Consider the following 26,257-nt stretch of genomic DNA (forward strand, 5'->3'; position numbering starts at 1 on the left):
CCATTCGTGTTATTTTCCGCTCCGCTTGTCCATCATTGGCTGCAGGTGATCAAGTCACATTACTAAGGTTTGATATCTGTGAGGTAGGTAACTTGGTACGCTCATTAATCAAATTGTGGCTGTTATGATTTTTTGTCATTTGTTATTTTCTTTTAATCTTTCAATCACTTCTTAACTATGTCGGAAAAAAAAGAAAGTAGTCTGACAAATCTGTACAGCATGGATTCACGTTTATAAAGAAACGTGATGGGCCTCAATACATCGTCCTCAATACATGATTTGACTGCCAAGTTGAGCAATTCTAGTATAGCACCATCAAAACTGAAGGAACTCTTCCTAAAGCTGCATGGAGATGGAAACACAAGAACACAACACTTGCTGAATTCAAGGTGAATAAAGCTAGATTTGATGAAAATGTTACTTTGACTGTTGTCGGCTTTTTACCCATCGGCAAACCAATTCTTTCTAATGGCACTATCAGCAGCCGAATAGACGATATGATCAATGACATCTTGGCTCAAGTAGTTACAGATTTGATTTTAAAACCTGCAAAATTTACCCTCGAACTCGATGAGACCACTGACATTTCCAATCTAAGCCAGCTTGTTGTATCCATGCGCTATATGAAAGAAGACGTGAAAAAGGGAGAGTTTTTAGTTTATAAGCCTCTTACAACAACAATCAAGGCAGTCGATGTGATGAAACTCGTTCAGGACTTCTTCAGAGACAACAATCTTGAATGGAAAATGGGTTTGCAGTTTGTTCGGACGGAGCTCCATCCATGCTGGGACAAAACTCTGTTTTTTTTAGTACTGGTGAAATCTGATGCAACACACATCATAGTTATGCAGTGTGTTCTGCACATGCATGCGTTGGCAAAAAACTCTTGCCTCTGAAACTGGCACAAGTATTAAAATTTATTTCTGAATATGTGAACTACATGCGAAATAGTGCTATGAAGCACCGCATCTTCTAAGGGCTAAATAAGGAAATGGGCTCTGAATTAGAGGTACTTATGTACCAATATAATGTTCGGTAGTTATCCAGGGGAAAGGTGCTGAATCGTGTTTTTGCCATGGGTGTGAAATAAGCCCCGTTTTTACGAGACTACGGACATTGTTTCGCAGATTACTTCAAAAATTCTGAGTTCACTATCACTTTGGCGTACATCGTAGATAATTTCGATTCTCTCAATCATCTCAATCGACAGATGCATTGCAGTGGAGTAAGCATCATCGAAGCAGAAGAAAACCTAGAGGCATTTAAAAAAGGTACCTTTGTAGAAACGACGAGCAGAGAATGATAACTTCGCAAATGTTCCTCTACTGGACGACTGTGTTAGTAAGATCGGAGATTGAATTTGAGACATTTCTGTACCTGGAGAGCTGAAGAAAGCTATTGCCATGTACTTAGAAGAGCTTGCAAAGTCTCTCGATGAATACTTCCCCACTATAGGGGAGCCACACTTTCATGTTTAGTGTTGCGACAGTAATCGTGAATGATGAATATCTCGATAAAATCATTGAACTTTAGCAGAGCCATCTTCAACAGCAACTCTTCAGAACAGCAACGTTGTCAACATCTACTATGAAACACTGAACTTTCGCCTGTATAGAGCTTACTCAGGAACTTTTTCAAACCTATGGTTTTTACTTTGTCATTTTAGGTGTAATTCAACGTGACTTCATTGAAGCAAGATTTAGAAGATATAGACAGTTGTCTGGTGCAAACTACTTTTTGCCTGTGATGAGCTGCTTGGAAGGGGAATAAAATATTCGAGTGAAGTCACTTATCAAATTCTCCAAAATGAAAATAAGTGATATGAAGAAAGTGTTGGTTAAAGAAGATCCAACCCGTAATAAGAAAAAATCAGTAATGCTTCTGGCAATGTTAGATGCTGATAGTTTAATGGAATGTGATTGTGATGAACCTCAATTCAAATTTATTAAGTGGATATGTAGCTCAAACCTCCAGAAATCTGTGTTATACAACTGTTATCAATCCAAATTTTGTTCACTTAAAGAATTTCTCAATATTAATTTTGAAGAAGGATTTATGGATTATGAGTCTCAAACCGTCAAAGATTATTTCATCAATATGATAAATCGAGGAGGCCTAGTATATCCTTCAGATTCTATTTATCTAATTTGTATCGTTTCCTGAAATCTATATGAAGCAATTACACAAAATACAGACGCCAGAACAATATTTTTAAACTGTGCTAATCAAAAAAGATATCTTTGTATCTATGATGGAAATTATTTATCATAAAAACTGTGATTATTTCTTGTACTAAATACTTATCGAATACACTTTATTTCAATGTAGTTAATTGAAGTTTAGAAGGTTATTTACAAAATTACTCACAAACCTTTCAAATCACAGTTTAACATGTTTTATATCATAATGAAATTAGTTACTATTTTTTTTTAGTGTAACGTAACGTTTTTTTAACATAGAACCTTTCATCTTCAACATCATAACTATAGTTGATAATATTGTAGAGAAAAACGCGTGCGAGGAGACAGGGGGGAGAAAGACATATGGTATTATTGTTTAAAATACTGATGTGATTATCACATCAGTAGCCTGCTTTATTATGATTTTTGAGGGTGTAACGAAAGTATTTATTAGCAAAATGTTTAATAAAGATATACTACGTATAATTGACTTAGACGATTTTTATCCGTTACAGTAGATTTGGAAACGTCACACTCCATGAAATAGTAATTTATTGTGAACCATATTCTCAGAAAAATAACTAATAAAACGACAAAATAAGAGTATTTCGAAATATATTTGAAGTTCCAAATTTAAAATAGAAGGCTTAAATTAAATACAATCTACATACTAAAAAATAAACCATCATACATTTAAGTTAAATATACAAAATTAAACAATTAGAATCATATAACTAATAATAACAATAAATTATAAATACAGAATATTGAAATAATAGATTGATCCAAATATTATCTTCTTGTTCTAACATCGGAATTCAGTTCAATATGTCATAACTTGAGGTTGCAAAATACAAGCCAGACGTGGAATTTAATCAAAAAGACCATCACCTTTTTTCCTTATGTGCAAGTTGCATATACAATTGTGCATAGGATAGATATATTTCTACCGATGAGATTTTAATAATTATTAATAATAAAGTAAATCATAAAATAATGTTAGATTTCAATCCATATCTTCTTCCAATCTTAGTAAGAACAGCTTTTAGAATCCCACTTTCATTTATTTCATATTTATCTATAAAAAAAAAGTTAATCCATGCAGTCAAATTTAACTGATAAGACAATTTTTTTTATAGATTAGGGTCAAGAAAAGTTGGGCAATTTGAGAAAATACATTTTTTTTATAAAATATATATTAAACCAATTTATATAAGCAATTATAATTTTTGGGGCGAAGACCCCCCCAATGAGGAAAGCTAGCACCGCTCCAGGTCATGGATATATGAATAAAAAATTTATGGCTCAATTGACCCATAAATTTTTTATAAACGGTAAGGTTTTATTCCTTATGTGTTGGTCCTATTTTGTCATCCAATAGTTCAATATTTTCCTTAATATTAATGAAAGAAGAATTTTCATTGTTACAAAACTTGGTTGCTTAGGCCTCCAAAATAGACAACATCAAAATAGCGACGTCACGAAAAAAAACTCTATTCCCAACAGCTATTAAATAATAATTATATATTTGGGAAGAATTGCCTTACTACCAACTAATTATGGCCCCTTTTTCTGTTTCTTTTCGCAGGAATGGTTACATATAAGATGCAATAAAGGTAATGACGTGTTGAAAATACACAACCCGACCTAACCCGCGGGCTTAAAGTCATTAAAGCATTACTAACATATGTATATATATATACATAAATCTTATTCATTAGAACTGTGCCAAATTTTGAAAAAAAATATATTCAACGGGATTTACAGAAAATAAATCAACAACAACTCAAGGTTTTGAAAATTCTTTATCCGAAGCAATTCTTGTTAACGTACCATCTGAAGATATTAATGAAAGAAATATTTAATCATATAAAATTATAGATTAATTATTTAACTGATTACTTTTTCTAAAGAAACGTCAAAGAACCACCTCCTTCCACCAAAGGTTATACCATAACACGTGATGTTTGAATTCCACCACGCTTTTAATATTGACGTCATAGTAGATGAGTGGTTGCGTGTTTTTTCAAAATCTGTTTTTCTTGCCCAGCATTCGGTACGATACATTAAATTGAAAATTAAAGCAATAGTGACGTCATGAAATATGTATGGTTGCGTGTTTTGTCAAAATCTGCCTGTCTTGCCCAGCAGTCGGTATAATACATCAAATTGAAAATTCTAACAAGCCCAATTACATGATGGTCTAACCTTGTATTTCTATTAACCCTGCTTCCACCTCCCTCAAAAAGTTATATTAAAAGAAAAAAGTACAATAATTATTTGGAAAAATATAACATACCTAAATGAAGGATACATGTTTTAGTCAAAGATTTGATGATAATTAAAAAAAAACAATCAGAAGGGAAGAAAAGGAAAAAAATTAAATCATAAATTTATAATACCATGCTAAAATTTGATAATTAAATTGATAAAAGAGGTAACATTCTCTTATTTCATTACTGGATTAATTTTTTAAATCTATTGCTATGGAACGGATCCTGAATCTTTGAAGTACATATGTTAGCAAAGCATTAGTGAGCGGGCTCAATTGAACGCCGCTCAAGTTTCTTGAGCGAGAGTAGAAGCGCGCTCATCATTTTAAAAGAGCGATAAAATTGCTCGAATTTTCGATCATTTAAGTAAGTTTTCTGTTTCTTATGAGATAACATCAAAAAATTTGAGAGATAAAGAATAATTTTAAAGATTGCAAGAATAGATTGTTGAATTTATATCTCAAGATAAGGTAGAATCTTTTTGTTTCATGATGTATCTGTGACTCTCTGCTGTGTCGGTTGACGATTTTACCTCTCCTGTAGCTGGACGCTCTAAGAAAACTCAAATATCTGTTCGCTCCTTCCTGTGTGGAGATATCCTTGGAAGATAAATCTTTAATTTTTGTAAACTATTTTTCCCAACTTTTTTTATGTAGTAAATTGACATAAGATCTCAAAATCTCACGTAATCATAGGTTCAAAACTTGAAAAACCTTTATTAAAGTTCAAGCTAATTATCAGGCTTAACAAAAGGATAGTACAAAACATCTTGTAACTTTTATGAGAAAATAAGCGTTATTTTTTTTCTTTATTTATGGGCAGTTACAAAACGTAGGGTTAGTGCAAAAGTGACGTAACTGAGAAAATCATAATTTCATAAGCAATACAAAACAACATATTTTCAAAGATAAATATTTATGATCGGTAAATTTTGACTTTTCTCCAGAAATACTTAACATTTTGACTTGTGTCAACGACATTATTTATTGACTGTTGTTGAGTATCGAGAGTGACTTATGGAGTGAAAAAATCCGTCAAAACTAATTTAATATAAATTAAAAAAAAGATTGTAATGAACATATGTCAGATTGAGTAAGTGTTCATTTACGTCAATTATGTACAATGTTAAATGAACATGATAAACTAAATAACTTCAAGAATCACGTATTGTATTTAAGTTTCTTGATGCGACGGATCTCCCATTCCCTTCTTATATTGTATCCTTAATATTTAATACATTAATTATGTCATGGAATTCACATAAATGTGTTTTTTTATAAGTACTCTTCATGCAACTTTTAATACAAATACCATGACGTAAATGTCAATGGTACATCTTTTTTTTCATGAACTCTTTTTAAGATGGCATTCTGGCAGTAAAACGATTCTGCAGCTTTCTTGAGATCTATTCCTGGATCAAGTTTGATATGTGTCCAAAATCCAAGGTCAAAATGAGCCGCAGGGAGTGAACCAACAAACAAAGATTTGCTTTATTCATAGCTATGTATAGAATTATGTTGTCTGGAGTCGTGTCCGAATTACTTTTCAATTTTTGGCTAACAGTAAATCATTCGTATTTAGAAGTCTCTCTTAATTACACATTCAATAAATGTGTGATAATCTATACATCGCAACCTATCTATCATTCTTCGCAACAGGTGTGTTAATGCTATTTAGGTAATTTGTGTAGCCCTGCCTTTATGAATAATTCCCGAAAATTTTAGTGATTTGTAAAATATAACGGTAAAACAACCATATTAATGTATACCTATTAGAAAAAAATGAAAGAAAATTTGTTAAAAAATTATTTTAAATCTAATAATGTCTGAAGTCTTAACACATAGAAGCGCTTAAGTGAATAATTGTACATTGAATTAGATGAACAAGGTTATAATTCTATATAATATAATGGTAAAATTTAAAGAAATCATCAAATTTATAATCCATATAAAAAAAGAATAAACTTTCTTGTTCATTTGACGTTAAAAAGCATTTTGAGGTCATCAAATGACAATTTATTGGCTCCACTGCGTTTAGCACCAGTTAGTACACCATCAGCAATAGACAACTTTTTTTGTTGTAAAAGATGAATTTTGGACTCAACCGTATTTTCACAAAGAAATTTATGTATCCAGACTGGTCTTGTTTGCCCCACCCTATATATTCGATCGCAAGCCTGTTGTTCTAATTGAGGATTCCAGTGCATATCTAGCAAGAATAAATGATTCCCTCCAACCAAGTTTAATCCTACCCCTCCTGCGCCTAAGGAGAGGAGCATAATTCGAGGACTGTTTTTAGAATCACTATTAAACTCTTCAACGATATCCCCTCTGTGCTTTACATTAACTTTACCATTGATGGCCACGCTTTTCATTCCGAGTGAATTAACGTAACTTTCAACTATATTAAGCATAGATGTCCATTGACTCACAATCACCGCCTTCTCCCTTGAATTTTCCTTCGATGCAATTTCATTAAGAGCCTCTACTAACTTTAAAATTTTAGAACTAGGGGTATCCTTATCAAAAACTGGATTTGAAACCACTAAAAGTTTCTCTTCCTCTTCCTCCTCATGGTTTGAAGTATCTCTTTTCTTAAAAATGCTCATTTCTTCCATACGAGAAATTAAGTCAAGTTCCTCTCCGTCCTCATCTTCGATCCCTTCATTAGATTTGACTTCACTGTCTAACATGGACTGAATCAAGACAGGATGGCAGCAAATTTGTCTAAGGCGAAGTAACAATACTAGAAGATGATGAGCTTTAACATCTTTAGGATTGGAAACTAAGGAGGAACCAGGTGGTTTGTAAGTATAGTCCACTGGATTATTATTACTTGATGGACGCCCTTGGCTATACTTGTCATTCACATCAATTGAATCTCCTTTTTCTTCATGATATTTCTTCATATAATTTATCATAGCACTCTGTGATAATGAAAAAACTTTGTCATAAACCTTTTGTTCATTCTCCTTAAGTTTAATGGAATGTTCGATTATAGTTTTTTTGGGTAGATCGACAATAGCATTCCCTGTTGTACTTGACTTTTGGTCTTTTGTTCTTCGAAGTAATAATGACTTAATCAATGTATTCATCCTGGTCTGCCCTTGTGAAGTTTTGTTCTCAACCCAAGTTTTCCATACACGGTATTCATCAAATGGGGAACATCGGAGGAATCGTATAAGTGAGTACAAATCTAATTCCTTATTTTGAATAGGAGTTCCTGTTACACACCAACGACGAGCCCCTCGAAGTCTACAAACAGCTTGAGCAGTTTTTGATTTGGGATTTCGAATTTGATGGGCTTCATCCAAGATAATACGCTCCCAGGCAACCTTAAGGACTTGAATATGTTTTGAGCCAACTGTATTTTCAGACACAGCTCCCATCTCTTCAAGTTTCCCCTTAGATGATTCACCCAAAGCACCTTTCATGTCATTCATAATTGTATGATAAGTAGTTATAACCAAGTCATATCGGGATAAACTCCGTGCCGATTGACCTCGGGATGCACCATGATACACTAGAATATTCAAACTATCTGATTTGATTTTTTTTTTAACTTCATTTTCCCATTGGGATATAAGACTAGCAGGGCAGACAACAAGGGTACCTTTGGATCTAATAAGCCCCTCTTTGGTTCCAAGCCATTCTTCATCTTCTTCGCTTTTCTTTTGTAATTTAATAAGTTCATTGCTCTTTAGTACAAGAGATATCATGGTTAGAGTCTTACCCAAACCCATGTCATCGGCCAAAATACCCCCAGGAGGATGTTGTGTTTCTCGCCAAAGAAGCCATGCTAAAGCGTGACGTTGATGAGGAAATAAACTAATAGACTTTTTTAAAAGTAATGGATCTTCTTCTATATCTGTATCAACAGGCATTTTTTCTAACGAGTCATGAAGCTTTTTTATCGCTTCTCTAGTCACACTTATCGCTTCCAATTTTCTAGCCTGATTCATTCGGCCACCGTAGAGTTGATTATCCGCAGGACCTTGAGCCCACTGACTATGAGTTACGTTATTCATTAAATCCAAACCATTTTCACGGATTTTTTGCCAAGCCGACTTCTCTTCATTTTTATTTTGATCACCCATTGCAGTAACAGATCTTTGCTGATTAGAAACCATTTCTGTACATCTTAAAAGTTCTTTTTGAGTGTCAGAAATTTTTTGTTTAATTATATTTCCAAGTTCCACATCATCTGTTTTAGTTGTTGCAAATTGTTGTCTCAAAATTGATAACTTATTACGGAGTAATTCAACTTTCTGATGGTCATTGATGGTTGTACTTGATTGGGATTGTGAGACGTTTTGCTTAGCATTCATCAATTCTCTTTCTGTGTCTACTCTGCTATTTTCTAATTTCTGAATGAATGCCTTTAATTTGGATCCATTATCTGGCAAATTCATACTTCTCTTCAGAAGACGTTTATTATTTTCTATGGATAGATCTTGTTTTCTAATTTTATCCTCTAGTTCACTTATTTCTTTCATGGAATATTTTGTATTTAAAATAGGCTCAGAAATGATTTGGACGTCAGATAAGTTAGACTTTTTAATGATACACTCCGATACAATTTGAATATCATCGTCGCTTTTATCGTCCGTTGAAAAAGATTTAGCACGGTCCTTATTATACTTTTTTGATTCTGAGGAATTTCTTATATCTTTCTTTGAATAACTTTTTAGGTTCAAATCAATCTTGGGTTGAATTTTCGAATCTTCTAGATACATTTTACTCAATTTACTATTTCCCGATGTATTTACCGTCGTCAAATTATTTTTATTAGGGCTTTGAGAATGAGGTGATACTTTAGAGGGGGAAACTCGTAATTTCTTCTCCATCATTTTCGATAAAGCATCTTCCGTTTCTAAAAATTTTGGAGAACTTTTTGAGCATGATTCAGAACTCTTATTATTTTTCGATGAATCGCTCGTCGAAGATTTGTTCAGATACGACTCATCTACATTTTCTTTATCATGATTAGAATTCCTTGAGTCTTGGCATGGAGTGCTTGTGGCTTTGATAACCTTTGTATTAAAAGTTTGGTCTCCAGAATTGTTTTTATTATGAATATTGCTGGAATTTGAATCATTTTCAGAGTCTGATTCTAGAACATGAGCTTTTTTCCGATTTTTTTTGTTGAAGGAAGATGATTTTCGATGTTTAAATTCTTCTTGAGACAAAGAATCGGAACTTTCCTCTTGGCTCACAGACAATTCTTCTTCTTCCGATGAGGAGGAATCAATTCTGGATTTTCTGTAGTGGATTGAATCCACTTTGGGGGATGTTTTGCCTTTCTTTCGAGCCGTGTAGAACTTTTCTTCGTCTGACACCTCAGAGCTCGAAGATTCCTCTTCTGCTTGATCGCTGTTGGATATATATTCCTTCTCTTCCACTTCCGCTTCAGAACTCATCTAAAAAACAGGAGGATAATCTCAAGAGTGTTGAAAAAGATTGGATTGGTTCGGAATGACTTACCACGGAACGACTCTCATCCTCATCATTCTCCTCTTCTGACGAAGACGATGAGATTCGTGTACTTTTCTTCTCAGAACTTCGAATAGGCTCTGGTGTATCAGGGATGAGATCCACTGAAGAGTCTGAATCACTTGCCACAGTTTCAAATTTATGCATCTCCCAAAGTCTTAAGATTCTTCTCAATTTAAAATTTTAGCGCCTTTCATGAAGTAAAGAGTTTAAGCTGAAAGAGCCATTTCATCTATATATTATTAGAACATCAAGGTAACTAAGATACTAACTTAAGGCGGGTTACGACATCTAACGAGATTTTGTAAATATACGTTTATAAGTTTGGAACGGACAAATAGACTTTACATTTCTTCAAGACTTTTCATATTATAATCTTCAAACCTCAACAATTCTTTAAATCAAATTCAAGAGGTTCTATAATTTAAAATGAATAAATTTTGAAAGCATATGACTAATTAAAGTACTTCAAAAATTATTTTTATGTAGTATTTTCTTTCTTCCAAACAAAGTTCAGTAAATCAGAAAACCTCTTGATTTTGAAATAAAGAATTGTCGAGGTTTGAAGATTATAATATGGAAAGTTCTTAAAAGACATTATCTATTGGTCCGTTCCAAACTTATACACGTATTTAAAAAATCTCGATAGATGTGGTAATCTGCCTTAAGAAAATCGAAGGCCAAACACAGAAGATTTAAGCAATGAGCTCTGTCTGGAGGAGCATAAGCTTCAATCACGCAACCTGTTGTAGTGAAAAAAAAATTGATGATTAAATCGGCTCGGTGAACTCAGTGCCTTAGAAAATTCATATCAACTTTGTATATAGACAATTATAAGGATATATAGCCTTATAATTGTATAGCTATATATTTATCCTGGTTGTAATTTGATATCAACATCACGTGGTATTTTAAGCAACTACCATTTTGGGATAATATTTGAAATCCCAAAAATTTGTTCCTTAACAGAAAACTATTGCTTGAAATGACAGAATGTATTCAGTTCAAAATTGAAGTACATTTATAGTATAATATATTGATTATAAATATTATCAAGATAATTATATGAACTGATGAATTTGTCCTGAAAAATAAATTAACATCTTCAGTTTGGGTTTGTATAAGATCGCTTTGTAGAAAGTTTCATTCAAATAATTAATTAATATGAAATTTTAGCTTTCGATTTATCTTTGAATACTAATGGGATTAATTAATAAAGTCGAGTGTATTTGCACAATGAGTCAAATGAAATAGAGTTGCAAAATTTAAATGGTTGGATTTGGAGCCAATATCACAAAATGTTATTCCAAACTATAAATTAAGAATAATTTATTTTTAGATGTGTGTAGTTTAAATGAAATTGTTTATCTTTATTTATTATTTTAGGGACTGAGAATTTATAATTCATAGAGTATGATTCCAATAGTTTCTTGAGGATTGATTTATAATATTTAGAGATCCTGGCTTCAAATCTGCACCTATTTTAAAATACTCTTTGGCCCGAATAAATTTGTCAATCATTAGTGTTAAATTTTTTTCTGCTCTTCAAGCCTCTCATTCGTGCTTTTAAGTAACTTGTCGTGGATGAAAGTAATCCTGTTTCTACCCTCCTAATATATCTGAGAGACGGAAGTGACAGAGCATTGGATGTATACATTTGCTCGTAGTGGCCTGTACTGACATGTCAAAGCAAGGGAAAGGAGTCCGAGAGAATATCTTCTACCTTTAGGTTGTTTGAAGAGATGATACATTTGCTCCATTATTTATGTTATGAATGACAGCTTGGAAGTTATTTCTGCCAAGTATCTATTGTTTCAGTATTCCTTGCTGCACTGTACGTTCATTAAACATTAGGTCGATAGTTTGAGTACATTCTAATTCGTGCACACGAACAACTGCAATGTCACCAACTCACCAATTGCACTGGTTTACCAAAAGAACTGGATCTAAGGCCAGAGTGAACTCACTTAAGTAAATAATAATATTTGAAATTCATACCAACACGCGTGTAAAGGTTTCGTGAATCAAAAATAAGTTTTAAATCCCCCTTATATAATAGTATTATATATAGATTAATAGTTTGTAGTACTTTTAGTAGTCCTTGGACTATCCACGACATATATTATGTTATATGGGTATCAACGAACTTCTTATTTCTTTCTCTATGAGTTCTATATTCAATGTTAAATATACATCACACACAAGAACTTTTATACAGCCCCGGATTCAGTTATTTTTGATTTTGCGTAACTTTGTAGGTTTTAATTAGTAGAAACTTAAAGTCTTTCCGATTTCCGGCACCTTTGGATAAGCTTAAATATTTAATAAATTTCTGATTTGAGCTCACTTGCTAATTACTAAGCTTTGAAAGTTTTAGGCCCAAATTCAACAAGAAGAGAAAGCGAGGTGAGGCCAAGGGGCTGATGTGTTGTCGTAACTCTTCCTGTAGGGCTCTGGTGTACTGTATGTCAATGTGTAGCTGTAATCAGTTGACAGCAAGTGAATCAATAATCCGAATTCAGACCTCGTTCTTTCCTACCATTTACGACGTTTTATTCTAACTATCAGATGGCAAAACCGGACACTTCAACCGAGAATACATTTTGCCACACCCATTCATTTCACACTGATCCAGTTGAGGTAAAACATATGGAAAAAAGTCTGTTGCGGTTATTGCACGACTTTAATTCATGTAAATCTCGCTTGAGGGGCTATTCTCTAGACCAAATGGAACATATTCGCAACCAACAAGAATCTCTTGCAAGACTTCATTTCGAGTTGGCTTCGAAAGGAGAATGTTTCTCGCCCTTATCAGAAAATGGAATTAGAGTAGCAAACGAAAATATGGATAAACTAATGTCAAGGCTCGAAACATTATCCGAGTACATAGAAGATTTGAACCCAAGAAATCAGTCATTATGGGTGTAATGGGTAATAAAAGAAAATATAATTTGTAACAATGATATTTTTATTTTAACATATGTAATAAAGTTTTAAGTGTTGTTTAACAGTTGTATTTCCCACAATATATTTGAGTTTTCGGGTGGGAAGCGTAAGTTATTATCTAATATGTGATATGGGGGAATATAGGATTTAAAAAAACTTGTAGTGGATCCATTCTTTTTAGATGTCTCGAACGAACTAAACTCAAGTGGTTTTTTAAGCCATATCTTATCAACTGAACTCCCAACAAGCTCTATAAGATTCTTAAACTCCTTTTGAATTTTACAAGCCAACGGAAGTTGGTGCATTCTTACTAGTGCACTAAGCAACTCATGTATTTCACCTATTAAGTATTAATAATTAGCATAAATGTAATGAACTCCTCCATGATACTTACTTCTATAAGAATACACATTTGATATGAGAGAATGCAATTCTATAACCAAGCCAATATCTTCAAATTCAGAACCCTTCTTACTTGAAAATAGCTTCTTTTTTATTTTTCTACGTGCTTTGGTGGATTTAGACTTAAGAGATTCGAGCGTTTTGACTGTAGTCAAGGATTGCGATGTTGAACAAATTGTACTCTGAACTCTACTTCCCTCAGAAAATGCGTCTTCATCTAAATCATTAGACTCTGTAGTTACATTTTTTTCTGATGAACGAACCTGAATAATGGTTTCAAATCGATTGAATTTTGATGTAAAGGTATTCATAATTTCATGAATAAACTCTAAATATTCAGAGGACTTGGCTACTAACGTCGGTAGGAAATTTATTTCTATATTAAGGAAAATTGCTAGTATTATTATTTAAAAAAATATATCATAAAAAAATATTACCTAGCAAGTCATTCCGCTTTAGTCGGACTATCAACTCGTAGGCCTCTTGCCAATGCCCCCCTTGTAAATATGCAGATATTGCTTCTTCCGGATGTTTTAAATATGATAAATAAATTTCAGCTACTTCAATGTGTTTCTTTTCTGTAGAAAGTTCTTCTATAAAACTGAGGCAAGTTTGTTCCGAATTTTCCAAGTCATGGCACAAAACATTTCTCCATTTGCCACAGCGCTTCCATGAATTTAAACTCTTTTCTTTATTGCCACTTAATTCGAACAAAAGTGCTGCATCTTCATAATATCTCTTAGCAAATAAGTAATTTCCGTATTCTTCACTTATAGGAATAAAAAGCTCATTCTTTGTTGAAAGAATTTTCATTGCGTACGAGTAGAGTCTCTGAGATGCCACCATATTCACCAAATCAGATACATATTCCTCAGAAATAGGAAAGTCCTTTTGGGAGGCATGAGATAAGGCACCTTTAAAATCCTTCAAATGTTTATCAATAGTATAATGACGTAAAGATATTGGTTGAATATTTTTAAGATTATTAAGAAATTGGACATATTCTTTGGGGTCCTTGGAAGTCACTTTTGATGCAATATAAAGAGCAAACTCTAGATTATAAGAACCCAGCGCTACATTGAAGAGTTCGTTAGAATCAACATACAAACACAAGTGAGTCAAGCATTCCTCTGCAATTTTACAATTCCCATTTGCTAAAAGTAAAAAAAAAAAAGAAAAATGAATAAACAAAACAACAAAAATATAATGAGTATTTCAAAATTATAAATTTGCATAAAAAATGTTCATTAAATACTAATCTAGAATTGTGTTAGTTTAGTAGATATCAAATATCCTAACCTTAAATATATAGTTCAGTATTTCTATTTAAGGAAAATAAAATAAATAACTAAATAAAATAAGCCCGTATAAATCAAGATTGAATTTAAAATACAAAGCATATTTCAGATCAAAATAAAAAAATCAACAGTTAAAAATATTAGTTGCATCGAAAAACTAAATGTTATACATTATATAACAATAATCAGTAAAATGTAGTAACTAATAATTAGTATTGTAATCACATCTTTAAGCCATATTGATGCACTGAGAAACATACTTTTTAATATTTACAAATACGTCAAATGGTCGCATTATTGATATAAATGTTTCTCAAATGTGTATCACAGCTTAAGTCAGGGAAACAAGTTCTTATATTAAAAAATTTTTAAATTACAATTAGTAGAAAAGAAGATCCTCACCTCTTAATTTGCATATAAGTTTCAGAGCAGAGTCTAAACGTTTTGAAGAAAACATAATATAGCAGTTCATTAAAGGAAGATAAAACTTTTCAGTATTATGTTGAGTAGCCTTTAATATTTGAGCACAAACACTATCTACTTTATTTTCGATCATTTTGTCGTCTCTCACAGAATAAGAATATTTATATAAGGTCTGTGTTACATCTTCCTCGAGTAATTCTGAAATGAGTGAACATAGACCACTGTCACTAAATTGTTCAATAATATTTGATAAGTTTTTGATGAAGTTGTCATAATTATGATCCACTAAAATGTTTGAATTAATTCGATGTTTACGTATAAGGGAATATACTTTATTGTATTCATTGCTATCCAAGAGCCTCTTAATAGAATGAATAAGGAGAGGCTTAGGAGATATAACTTCTATATTCCCACGTGGCATCTGCAGTACTAAAGTGGATTCAAATGCAATTACTATACGAGAGCCTCGCTCAAGACTGCGTACATATTCCGAGTCTTTAATAAATAAATTATCAACTTTAAGTATCTTCAAACGATGAGTATTAGTCGTAATGAGAAGAAAGTCAGAAATTAGGATAAAGGAATTGACATTTGAAGCTATTTCATGACTATTCGCATACAGTCGATTAGTTTCAGAGAGTCCCAAGAGAATTTGATCATCCATTAGTTCTATGATGGGACAATACTCTGGAAATTTATTACACTTAATCCATGGAACCACACTTGAATCTTGGTAAGAAAATAAGAGTCCATTTACTAGTTGTACTAGAGTAACTCCTTGGAAGAAAATAATGTTGAAAATTACATCTTCTAGTATCAACTTTTTTGTAACTTTTTTATAATCAGTGATAACATACAGGCATGAACTATTAGACACCAAATAGTTACCGTGTCCGATCCAAGTAAGATTATTATAATTTATTCCTATATTCCAATTTTCTTTCAAGAACAATGTGTAATTTACATCATTAATAAAATCTTTACTCACACAGCCAGACTTTATTCCATTAGATCTATTAACATCTACACAGTCCTTTTCACTCACAATATTTACAAATACGTACAAAGATTCATTTTCAGTAATAATCGTTAATGACATATCTTCACCGAAACAAATATCTCTCACGACATCATCTAGTTCTATCACATAAGCAGAGTATGGAGGTGGGACTTTCATCTTTCTAAATGGCGTCACATTAAGTGTCGATCCATCAATAATGGCAAGGTTACCATTATCATTTTTAAGTCTACAGTTACTGAAGGAAGATCTCATCACAAATTTGAAATCTATAAAACTTGAAGATGAAGATAGAGATAAGTTAAGTGGATCAAAGCTATCCCAATTCATTTGATATGGGATATTAACATTGAATCTTCGCACAAATTTAGTCAACCAACTATGATTGGAAGGCATAAGAAGACAAATTATTTGCTCATGGGAATCAACAAGAAGACTTAAAGACAAGATCGACCCTGCAGAATTCCATTGAATATCCATTATCTTAGTGGTTGATATGTTATTAGTCTTAATATTCAATTGAACGTCTGCACGTTTTAATCCATTTTTTTCAATAAGAGCGACACAGAGTTTATCAGGCAAACTGAGAGGGATTGCAATAGTTGAACATCCCGTAGGTCTCCAAGCTATCCCGCCACTTATAACACCAGGGAAATGTTCCAATCTAGAGAAAAAAACACCTTCTCGATTATATACGTGGATAGTTTGTAACTGATCAAGGCAAAATGATATTGCTACAAATTGACCGTCGCTCCGCCAAGAAATATGACTTTTGTCATTAGCTAGAGATGAACTCTGAGGGGTAGTAGAGTCACGGGATGGAGAACTTCCCCTTCCAAGATCCACCTTCATTAAAGGCTTGCTCCAACAATAGGTCTCAAAAATAAAGAGAGATCCGTGGTCTTGAGATACAAGAGCTAAGATGGACTCGTCAGGTGAAATAGCAGAGGATGAAATCCCACCAGGAACAGAAGTCACCACTTGCAGAGCATCTGTCTCGGAAAAACCTTTGGGGAGCAATCCTATTGAACCTCCACGGGATACAAGGACCAAATCATTATCTTGAATAACAAAGGCCCCAATCATTGAGTCACTGATCTCAAAGTGAGGGTTGAGAGGCGTGGACGTCTTGGGGCTCCCATCCCCATCCACTAACTCACTCTTGAGTCTCTTGAGCTTCTTCCATCCCAGGCCGTGCTCCATGCACATAGAGACATACTCAGAGGCTGAGTCAGAGTTGGAGGAGGGCGGTAAAAGTAAAATACGGAGTGAAGGGCAGGCGCAGCAGTCCAATGAGCTCTCGGACTCGCCAAGAAGGAAGAGATTCCTCATCATAAAACAAACACTAGCCAGAAATCGATGAGGAGAAATAGGAATAATCAACAATGTAGTCAGTCCAATTCTCAATTCAAAGAACTAATATTCAATAGACAACAAGAAATAATTAAAAAATTTTAAATATATAATTATTAATTTCCAGTCACGAATTAAAATGAAATCTGAAGATAAACCACGTTGTCTTTTGTTTGATAATAATTAGAATACTAGGGAAATCAGTTCTAAAACTCTGTGGATGAGCACAAACTCCAATCACGCAACCTGTTGTAGTGATTGACATCATTTTTAATTACTAAGTATCATATTGGATCATATGAGTCATATGATCCAATTATTTAAAAGTAATAGTTTGTCGTTGTTGTAGTTTTATATCAACATCACGTGGTATTTTATTCCAATCTTCCATTTTGGAGCAGCATTTTAAATCCCCAAAAATTGTTTTTTGTGGGGCGAAAATGAGGGACTCTCTCTTGTACTATACAAAGGGGGACTTGTATCTTGTTTTCATACTATACCTTAGTAGGTATAAAAGAAAAAGATGAAAGTAGTAATTGAATATTAAATGAAAATTAAATAATAATTATAAATGTGAAAATAAAAACATCATATAATTTGTAAGCACTATTACAATTGTTCCAAATACATAAATTTATTTTCAGTTTCTCTAATTCTGATTTTGCTATAGAAGAGTCACAAACCAATCTATTGTTATATATATCCGTTATATATATATTCATGATCTATCATTAAGTTTTTCAAAATTAAAGTTGACAAATGCACGACCATGATTTCTGAGAAATAAATAACTCATGGTATTGAATTTTCTGGGGAAGATCGAGATCTTATCGAAAATTTTCAAGATAGTGTTAATAGAAGAAGGGCTTCATATTTATTATATTTAACTACGTTATATGTGAGTCAGCTTTTTTTTTTCTAAGCGACCAAAACTTGACAAATTTTATTAACGTCGACAAATCCAAGATTCCTATCTTCCTATTTGGTTGAAGTGTAAAAAACAACATCATTTTGTAATTATATTGCTCAAGTTGGATTTGAGTATTTTAATATAGCTAGCAAAAATATCATAAATGAGGCTAATAGTTGCATAAACTCGGTTAAAAAAATGTCCAATTCTCATGGTGCAAATTCCAGAAACAAATGTAATTAATTTATTGGGATAAACAAGATTCTTAGATCTGGTGCCCAAATAGAGCCAACTGGAAACATGAGGCAAACTGTATCGATTTTCAATATCTCCTTTCCTGTGCTTAAATGGATAAAAATATTATGACTAAGTACTTCTAATTCCCATGAAGTAATAATTATGAATGATGATTCAGCCGAGAGTCACATGTATTTACTCACTGAGTCAGTTGGTAAAACAGAAAATATGTATATTTATATATGAATTGGAGTCGCAAATTTTAAAATAACAGCATATTCGGAGCTGGGATCTCTAAATATTATAAATCCAACCTCAATAATCTATTCGAATCATACTCTAGAAATTAAATTTAAATTTCTCAGTCCCTAAAATAATAAATAAACATATATTTTTTTTGATTAAAACTACACACATCTAAGAATAAATTATTCTTAATTTATAGTTTGGAATAACATTTTGTTATATTGGTTCTCAATCCAAACGTTTGAATTATGCAACTCCAAATCCATTTGACTAATTATGCAAATACTCTCGGCTACACCGACATTATCATGAGTCGTGATAACTGATAAATCAATCCATACCAGGATAAATGTACAAGAATGACCATTAGGGTGGAGTCTATATTATTGTAATTTAAGTTGCATTTGTTATTGTATTGTTTAATTTTTATACCAGGTAATTAACATAAATATAAGAAGGAGCAGATTTCGTTATCATAATATTTCATAATTAATTAATTTGGAGCTTTAAATCGAATACAATTATGTCAATATTCTTTCAATTGGTAAAAATGTTCTATTGAGCTAGATGTATTAAAGTAAAATAATAAATGAATAATATACCCAGCGTGTCATTATATTAAAATATCTTTTTCAGTATATGACCATATTATAAATAAAATACATGTAAAATATAATTTATATAAATATACTACATAATGTTCAATAAATATAAAAAAATCCTATAAAACTTGTACATGAAAGACAAGGAATAAATATTTCGTCATGAGCAAACAGCTTTTTTAATAGAAGAGGCTTTACGGAAGACATCCTTCATCTCTAAAGCAGAATTAAATGCTCCATCTCCTGAACGACTATGACTAAATTGAAAAAATTCTGAGTTTCCCTTAAAATCCACTTGGTTAAAAACTCTCCAACAACAGGAGCCTTCAACATTCAATGAGACTAATTTGAAACCACCTAAGTCGGCTTCTTCGTCCGATATAAGCGTTATATTTTCTCCACGAAGATAAGTTTTGGTGAACAAAGTAATATTGCCATGGCAAGGGGTCACTGTTTTGTTTTGTTGAGGAGGAGAAGACATGGACGTGGTATCAAAATCATCATAAAAATCTGCATCTTCCAGGTCATATGCAATCAAATTTGACGTAGTGTAAGAATATCGAGTAGTGGTAGTTGTAGACAATGGTCCACTCGGGCCATTACGTCGAGTAGACCCTCTTCTTGCAATGGGGTTAGAAAAGAACAAACGGTTCGAGGGAAGAATACCATATCCTCTATTATTAAGAACAGGTAGTTCGTCGAGTGAAAGGTCAAACGTGTCCTTTATCACAACCATTGATGTAAATGGTGTAACAAAATTATACTTGATACTTAGGTCCAAGGCCTGTTTCTTACTTAATTCTATTTCCGTTTTGTTTGGAACTTCACTCTTTAATTGATTGTTATAATTGAGTAGCAAGCTTTTAATTGTCTTGAATGCCCACAGTCTTTCAATAAAGTTTTGTGAAGGCGATTGAGGAGGTTTAGAGTGAATTGGATTAATACAATGTCCAGGAAGAGGAAGATCATGATGCATAATTTGCCATTCTTCAGCTCGTAAACAGAGAGTAAATGTTTTATTTAAATCGCCAACACTATTTTTAGCATTGAGAGTAAATGAAAGAGATTCCGGCTCAGGATCTCTTAATTTACCAACGACTATAAATTCTTCATTTTTGAAAAAAGTTCTTAATGTAGGCTCAGTAAAATTTTGTGCTGTATCTCCAACATATTTAACTTTTACATCGGATAGTAGAGGTGATGATAATTCTGTAAAAAAGTTTTCTAATTGAAGAGCAGCATCTGCTCCTGCATGAATTCTTCGAGCAAATCCTCCATTTGAAGTGGAGGTGGTTTTAATAAGATCAAAGTCGGCTCCTTCTCCAAAAGCTAAACCATAGATTAAAGCATGGATATCAGAATTCTTAGTAACAACATTTGAGACGATTCTAGATGAGTCCGTTTCACCAGAGGTAGCTTGACCATCAGTTAAGAATAATAACATTTTAGCAGTTCCATATTTTATCTCTTCTTGCAAGGACACGTTTTGAATCATTTCAAGACCTTTTAGCATCCCACCGTTGATGTTGGTTCCACTTATAGGAATCAGTGTAAAAATGAACTTCAAAGCTTCTTCTTTAAAAAGATCAGTAGCTGGATAAGAAGTGACTCCGGATTCAAAGTCTTTAATCGGTTCTCCTTCATCCTTTGACGGTACCCAATTCCAAACGTCATCACTAAAGGTCAATATATTAAACCGATCTTCAGGTCCAAGTTCATCAATGATAGTTATCATTGCATCCTTCATTTGGTCAATTTTTGTACCTTGCATGGATCCAGAAACATCTAGCACGAAAACTACATACTTGGGTAGAACATTGCCATTACCTTTGGGAACTATGAAATGTACAAAATATCCATCGATGACTTGAATTTCATTTTCTTCTTTGCGGTCAACATCATAGCGAACCACAAATCTAGATGATTTAAGGGAATTATTTTGTTGATATTCAGGACTCAATCTCAAGAAAATATTTGCTTTAGAAGGATCATCATCTACGTTCCTCTTAACAACAGCTTCTTCATTTTTACTGAGAAACTTGGAGCCTTTAGCATAGTCTACAAGATTGTTTTGGTTCAGAATCTCAGGAACATTAAGATAGGATATTGGAAGAGATTCATTAATATTCACAGTAATAGTATATTCAGGGATAATGTAACCCCTTGTGTCTAAATTAACTCCATGTTCGTAGTATGATCGTGTACGAGGTAATAGCTCTTCGTAAGTTATAATGAAACGAACCTTTCCTTTAGGTTCCACATTAGATTCAACAGTAAAATCTTTATTGGAATTTTTTAAACTTGCAGAGACTAAACCCGCCGATGTACCTGAAGACACTGCACTGTCATACTCCTTTTTCGCTACTTCCTTTTCCTTGACATTTGATACAAATTCTTCTCCATTAGAGAGAATCATGGAAAGGTTTGAAATAAAGGCCTCATCTGGGAGCTGGATTGTAAATGAAGCTTCTTGGCTTTTTGTGGAGGATGGATTCTTAAAATACGCAGAGATTTTGGTTTTTGCATATCTAAACTGAATATCAGACACGATTTCCATTTCGCTAAAAATAATTTTCTGAATTGGAACATTTAATTCCAATGTACTGACTGTAGTACCAGAGGGTCGACCGGAGGAAAGACAAAACAGTCCGAAATAAATTAGAAATGTTAACAACAACATTCTATGAAGAATATACTTCGTAACTAACATGAAAAGCGAGGACCTTACAAGCTTTATATATATGAAATAAACTCGTTTTGTATGAATTCCCCACTAGAAATGTAGTGATGGTTAAATAATTTAATAACTAAGAAAACCCTCGGCTTTAATAATGTTATTTTTAACAAACAAACATTTTTTTTGTCTGTTCACTGTGTAATAATAAACTTTAGTTGGGATTTTTGTGGGGAATATCAGAGGTAAAATTATTAATTATTACGCATAATATATTTTCATTTTTGTTGTTGAGTTTATTTTCCAAATTTTGAATGTGGAATTCTATAAGAAAATTCTATAAATAGCTGGATGATCACTCTCAAGGGTCATATTGTATATTTTTGACATTATTATCAATTTGTCACTCGCTCATGGCGCTAATTTAGTAGCATAAAAATTTACATATTGAATTTTGTTATCAACTGTCGATTTTTCTGTTTCTTTTCTCCTTAATTGGTTGAATTAGAATTAGTTCTTTTTAATTAGTTAAGTTTTGAAAAATTCCCAACGACAATTATTGAATAATAATTGTAGTGAATCGGTCAAATTTTTTTTCTCCCCCTTTTAAATCTTTTTTTCTAATCGGTCCGAACTTTTTCAACATTTATCAGTCCTAAGATAAGACTGGGGCATATAACAAAGGGGGTTTACAACAGAATTAGACTTCATTCAATGTCTCTACGATAGTGGGTTGAGAAGGCATGTTACCTGTCGATGTCTAATTCTATTCAGTCATCCATTTCATCCATCCGTGTTTCAGGACATTAGGAAACCATATTTTCCATAATAAAGTAAAGGAAATTCGTCTCTTGGGTTAGGCCATCATCTAATGCTCCTTTATTAAAAAAAAAAAAAAATGGAGTCCTGTGTATCTCTCCCCGGGTCTGTCTCAACAATCTACATTCTTGTTTGTAAAATTTGACAAGGTATTCACTCTAATAAAGACATTCAATCCCATTGAGGATCTTCCACGTCGTAGTGAAACATATGAGGCTAACTTTCAGTTACTCAAAAAGATAGCTCTAACATAGTTGGGCGCAGCGAGGAACAAAGAAGACTTTCTGATTTCATTTTTGACCTTGGTCTTGTAGGAGTACCATCAGTAGTGATGTAAATCCTGCGAATTTTTTAGCAATATCATGTTTTTTGGAATTAGTAATCTGAAAAATCAATTTTCTGTTCCTTAGCATTTGTAATTATTATTAAATTATTGAGTAGTGAACATATTTTCCTAAATAGATTCAATTATATTCAAAACTTGATTAAACATTCGTATTGCGGAGTTATAATTGTAACTCCTTGTTGGACTCACAGTGGAATAAGCTAATTAATTTTCTTCACTCCTAGCTAAGATTGAAGAAAATAAAAACAAAAAAGAATGAAATATATCTAAAACTAAAGCTTTTTTAATGCTTTACCTAGAAGTATAATAATAATAATTGAGTATTATACCTACTAAAGGACTCTCGGCAAAGAGTGGACACTCAAGGCAAGGAAGGTTGAGTTTAGTAGTTCTCAATTCGGATTGTCTTAAAATTAGAAGCTGCTGCATGTTCCTCCAACTAGGTAAGCAAAATTAGGAGGATAGATCAAATGGATTCCTGAATAGAATTAGACATCGACAGATCGCATGATTTCTAAGCCCTCTATCGTTGAGACATTGAGTGAAGTTCAAACCCATTCATTCACTTTCTCATGATTAAGGGTGATAATTTTGGTAAGAATAGAAAAGCGTACGAGGAGAAGTGAAGAAATACTTAGGGCATCATTGATTAAATAATATACATCTTCTTCTATCAATCATGAACGTTATCATTCCCGCCTTTATTATTCAATATTAATATAATATGAGATGGTGATAGTGGATAGAGAACTGAATAAAATCCACAAAATGACGTCGCCTTCTGTCTGGATTTCTGAAAATGGAGGCCTAGGAATTTGGAAAATACTTACCGGATGAGAAACAGATGGTTTGTCGGATTTGTCGATATAAATGTGCCTTTAGTCCCCTGTCTAGAATTACACGCCACTCATTATCCTCATCTCATAACTAGAGTATGGATATTCATCTATAAAATCAATTTAACGATGAATACATCAAGTCAGACTTTAACTCTGATCTCACAAAGATGCTTTTTGTATGTAATATAACCTTATCCATTGCTAATCATCTACGTTCAAAAAATTCATGGAGAAATACAAGGGTAAACATATCCCTTCCCGAGGAACCATCATTAAATTAATGGAGGATGTTGTTACTGATGCCATTTATAGAAATACATATAAAATGTTTTGAGTCATCCACACCAAATGACGATCAAGTTATCAGTAAAAAGTATTTACGAATATCGAAATGGAACTCTGAATTTTGTACTATCTCACAGTAAGTATTCAATTTTTTTTTTAATCTAACCATAAAATATGATTCTATTTTAGCTAAACATGTCAAGAATTATGATACACAACTCAGTAAAGGGCAAAAACAACTGCTTAAATGGTCACAACAACGGGGGTAGTAGCTTTGGATGGTTTGCAACTAGTTTGTCTGAGACTACTTACTTCGCTATAAGAGTTGGGTATGATAATTAGGTTTTCCAATATTACATAGTCAATAAATATTACTTTTTTATCATTTAAGGCTTAGCTATGGTTGATGGGCTCCAAGAAATGGTGTTCAGAAAACTCATAAAAGGCAAAAACAACTGTTTAAATGTTCACAACAACGAGGGTAGTTACATTGGATGTTGCATTATAATTAACAATTGTGTATATCCTTCATGATAATATTATGTTGTTATATAAGCATACCCAAATAACGGGGGAAAATCTTTTTTGATGCTCTTAATAGGGAGTAATATCGCTGGACATTACTACATAATTAGCTTTTGCTCTAAATCTTTACGATGAATTTATTTCTAACATTTTTTTATTAATATATTTATTGTCTAATTTTATGATTTTGACATTTACTTTATTATTAATAATTAGTTAGATCTCATCAGTAGAGATATATCTATCCTGTGCACAATTGTATATAGCAACTTCCACATGAAGAAGAGGGATGATTATCTTTTTGATTAAACTCCACGTCTTGCTTGTGTATTGCAACCTAAAGTTATGACATATTTAACTGAATTCCGATGTTAGAACAAGAAAAAATTATCTGGATCAATCTATTATTTCAATATTCTGTATTTATAATTTATTATTATTAATAGTTATATGATTTTAATTGTTTAATGGTTTATTTTTTAGTATGTATATTATATTTAATTAAAGCCTTCTTTTTTAAACTTTGAGCTTCAAATATATTTCAAATACTCTACTTTGTCGTTTCATTAGCTATTATTCTGAGAATAAGGTTCATAATGAATTACAATTTCATGGAGTGTGACGTTTTCAAATCTACTGTAACGGATAAAAAACATCGAAGTCAATTATACGTAGTATATCTTCATTAAACATTTTGCTAATAAATACATTCGTTATACCCACAAAAATCATAATAAAGCAGGCAGATGATAATCACATCAGTATTTTAAACAATGATACCATATGTCTTTTTTTCCCCTTCTCCTTGCACGCGTTTTTCTCTACAATATTATCAACTATACTCATGATACGTATATAATTTGTTCTTGTCTAAAATAATTTATATTTACATATTATTATAAAGCAAATTTGAAACAAATTACTCCAAAATAATGGGTCATTGTTGTGTGCAAGGATTCAAAAATAGGACTGAGTCAAATTTCTAAAAGCTTTAAGGAAACTGTCGCTTTTTAAAATTTCCCATTCCCAAAAATCCAAAAGAATTTGCAAGAAGAAAAAAATGGATGTCAAATCTTAAATATCCTCCTAATTGGAAATCATTGCTGACCATTCTGTATGTGAAAATCATTTTGAATCATAATTCCCTTTCCATAATTATTCAAGCAAAAAGTATATGAATAAAGAAGTAAATAAAAGTAGAAACAGTACAGTACTTGAGTCATTCACGAGAGAACAGAAAATGATTCTCCAAAATGCTTGAAATAATAATACCTCTAGCGGACAAAAAAAGTAAATTTTGACCAAGGTATTTTTTTCACTAATAATGACGTTAGCCTTCGATGCGTTTCATACTTTAGGACGACTATCCCCACACCTCCTACTTTAAAC

General features: G+C 32.5%; 3 protein-coding genes across 3 annotated transcripts; all 3 read right to left on the reverse strand.

Moving 5' to 3' along the window:
• Positions 1-6,327: 6,327 nt before the first annotated feature.
• On the reverse strand, positions 6,328-10,265 carry lds (transcription termination factor lodestar). Its single transcript, XM_040714216.2, has 2 exons — positions 9,937-10,265; positions 6,328-9,872 (listed from the first exon to the last, which is right to left on the reverse strand). Exons 1-2 carry the CDS (start codon positions 10,090-10,092, stop codon positions 6,426-6,428), a joined length of 3,603 nt encoding a protein of 1,200 aa, XP_040570150.1. The 5' UTR covers positions 10,093-10,265; the 3' UTR covers positions 6,328-6,425.
• A 2,630-nt stretch (positions 10,266-12,895) lies between these two features.
• Elp1 (elongator complex protein 1) lies at positions 12,896-17,602 on the reverse strand. The gene is made up of 4 exons (XM_040713883.2): positions 14,994-17,602; positions 13,731-14,447; positions 13,286-13,669; positions 12,896-13,231 (listed from the first exon to the last, which is right to left on the reverse strand). The coding sequence occupies exons 1-4, from the start codon at positions 17,365-17,367 to the stop codon at positions 12,939-12,941; spliced, it is 3,768 nt and encodes a 1,255-aa protein (XP_040569817.1). The 5' UTR covers positions 17,368-17,602; the 3' UTR covers positions 12,896-12,938.
• A 1,775-nt stretch (positions 17,603-19,377) lies between these two features.
• Positions 19,378-22,600, reverse strand: LOC121119540 (inter-alpha-trypsin inhibitor heavy chain H3-like). The gene has a single exon (XM_040714235.2). The coding sequence runs from the start codon at positions 22,088-22,090 to the stop codon at positions 19,541-19,543; it is 2,550 nt and encodes an 849-aa protein (XP_040570169.1). The 5' UTR covers positions 22,091-22,600; the 3' UTR covers positions 19,378-19,540.
• Between the last annotated feature and the right edge of the window lie 3,657 nt (positions 22,601-26,257).

Source organism: Lepeophtheirus salmonis, chromosome 6, assembly GCF_016086655.4.
Source record: "Lepeophtheirus salmonis chromosome 6, UVic_Lsal_1.4, whole genome shotgun sequence".
Lineage (NCBI taxonomy): Eukaryota > Metazoa > Arthropoda > Copepoda > Siphonostomatoida > Caligidae > Lepeophtheirus > Lepeophtheirus salmonis.

Bases quoted from the DNA above. Each gene is read 5' to 3' on its own strand.
- LOC121119540 (XM_040714235.2), bottom strand. From the start codon at position 22,090: ATGTTAGTTACGAAGTATATTCTTCATAGAATGTTGTTGTTAACATTT.
- Elp1 (XM_040713883.2), bottom strand. From the start codon at position 17,367: ATGATGAGGAATCTCTTCCTTCTTGGCGAGTCCGAGAGCTCATTGGAC. The intron at 14,448-14,993 runs GTGAGGATCTTC...TTTTACTTTTAG, and splicing joins ACTTATATGCAAATTAAGAG to CAAATGGGAATTGTAAAATT. The intron at 13,232-13,285 runs GTAAGTATCATG...AATACTTAATAG, and splicing joins AAATGTGTATTCTTATAGAA to GTGAAATACATGAGTTGCTT.
- lds (XM_040714216.2), bottom strand. From the start codon at position 10,092: ATGCATAAATTTGAAACTGTGGCAAGTGATTCAGACTCTTCAGTGGAT. The intron at 9,873-9,936 runs GTAAGTCATTCC...CCTGTTTTTTAG, and splicing joins AGGATGAGAGTCGTTCCGTG to ATGAGTTCTGAAGCGGAAGT.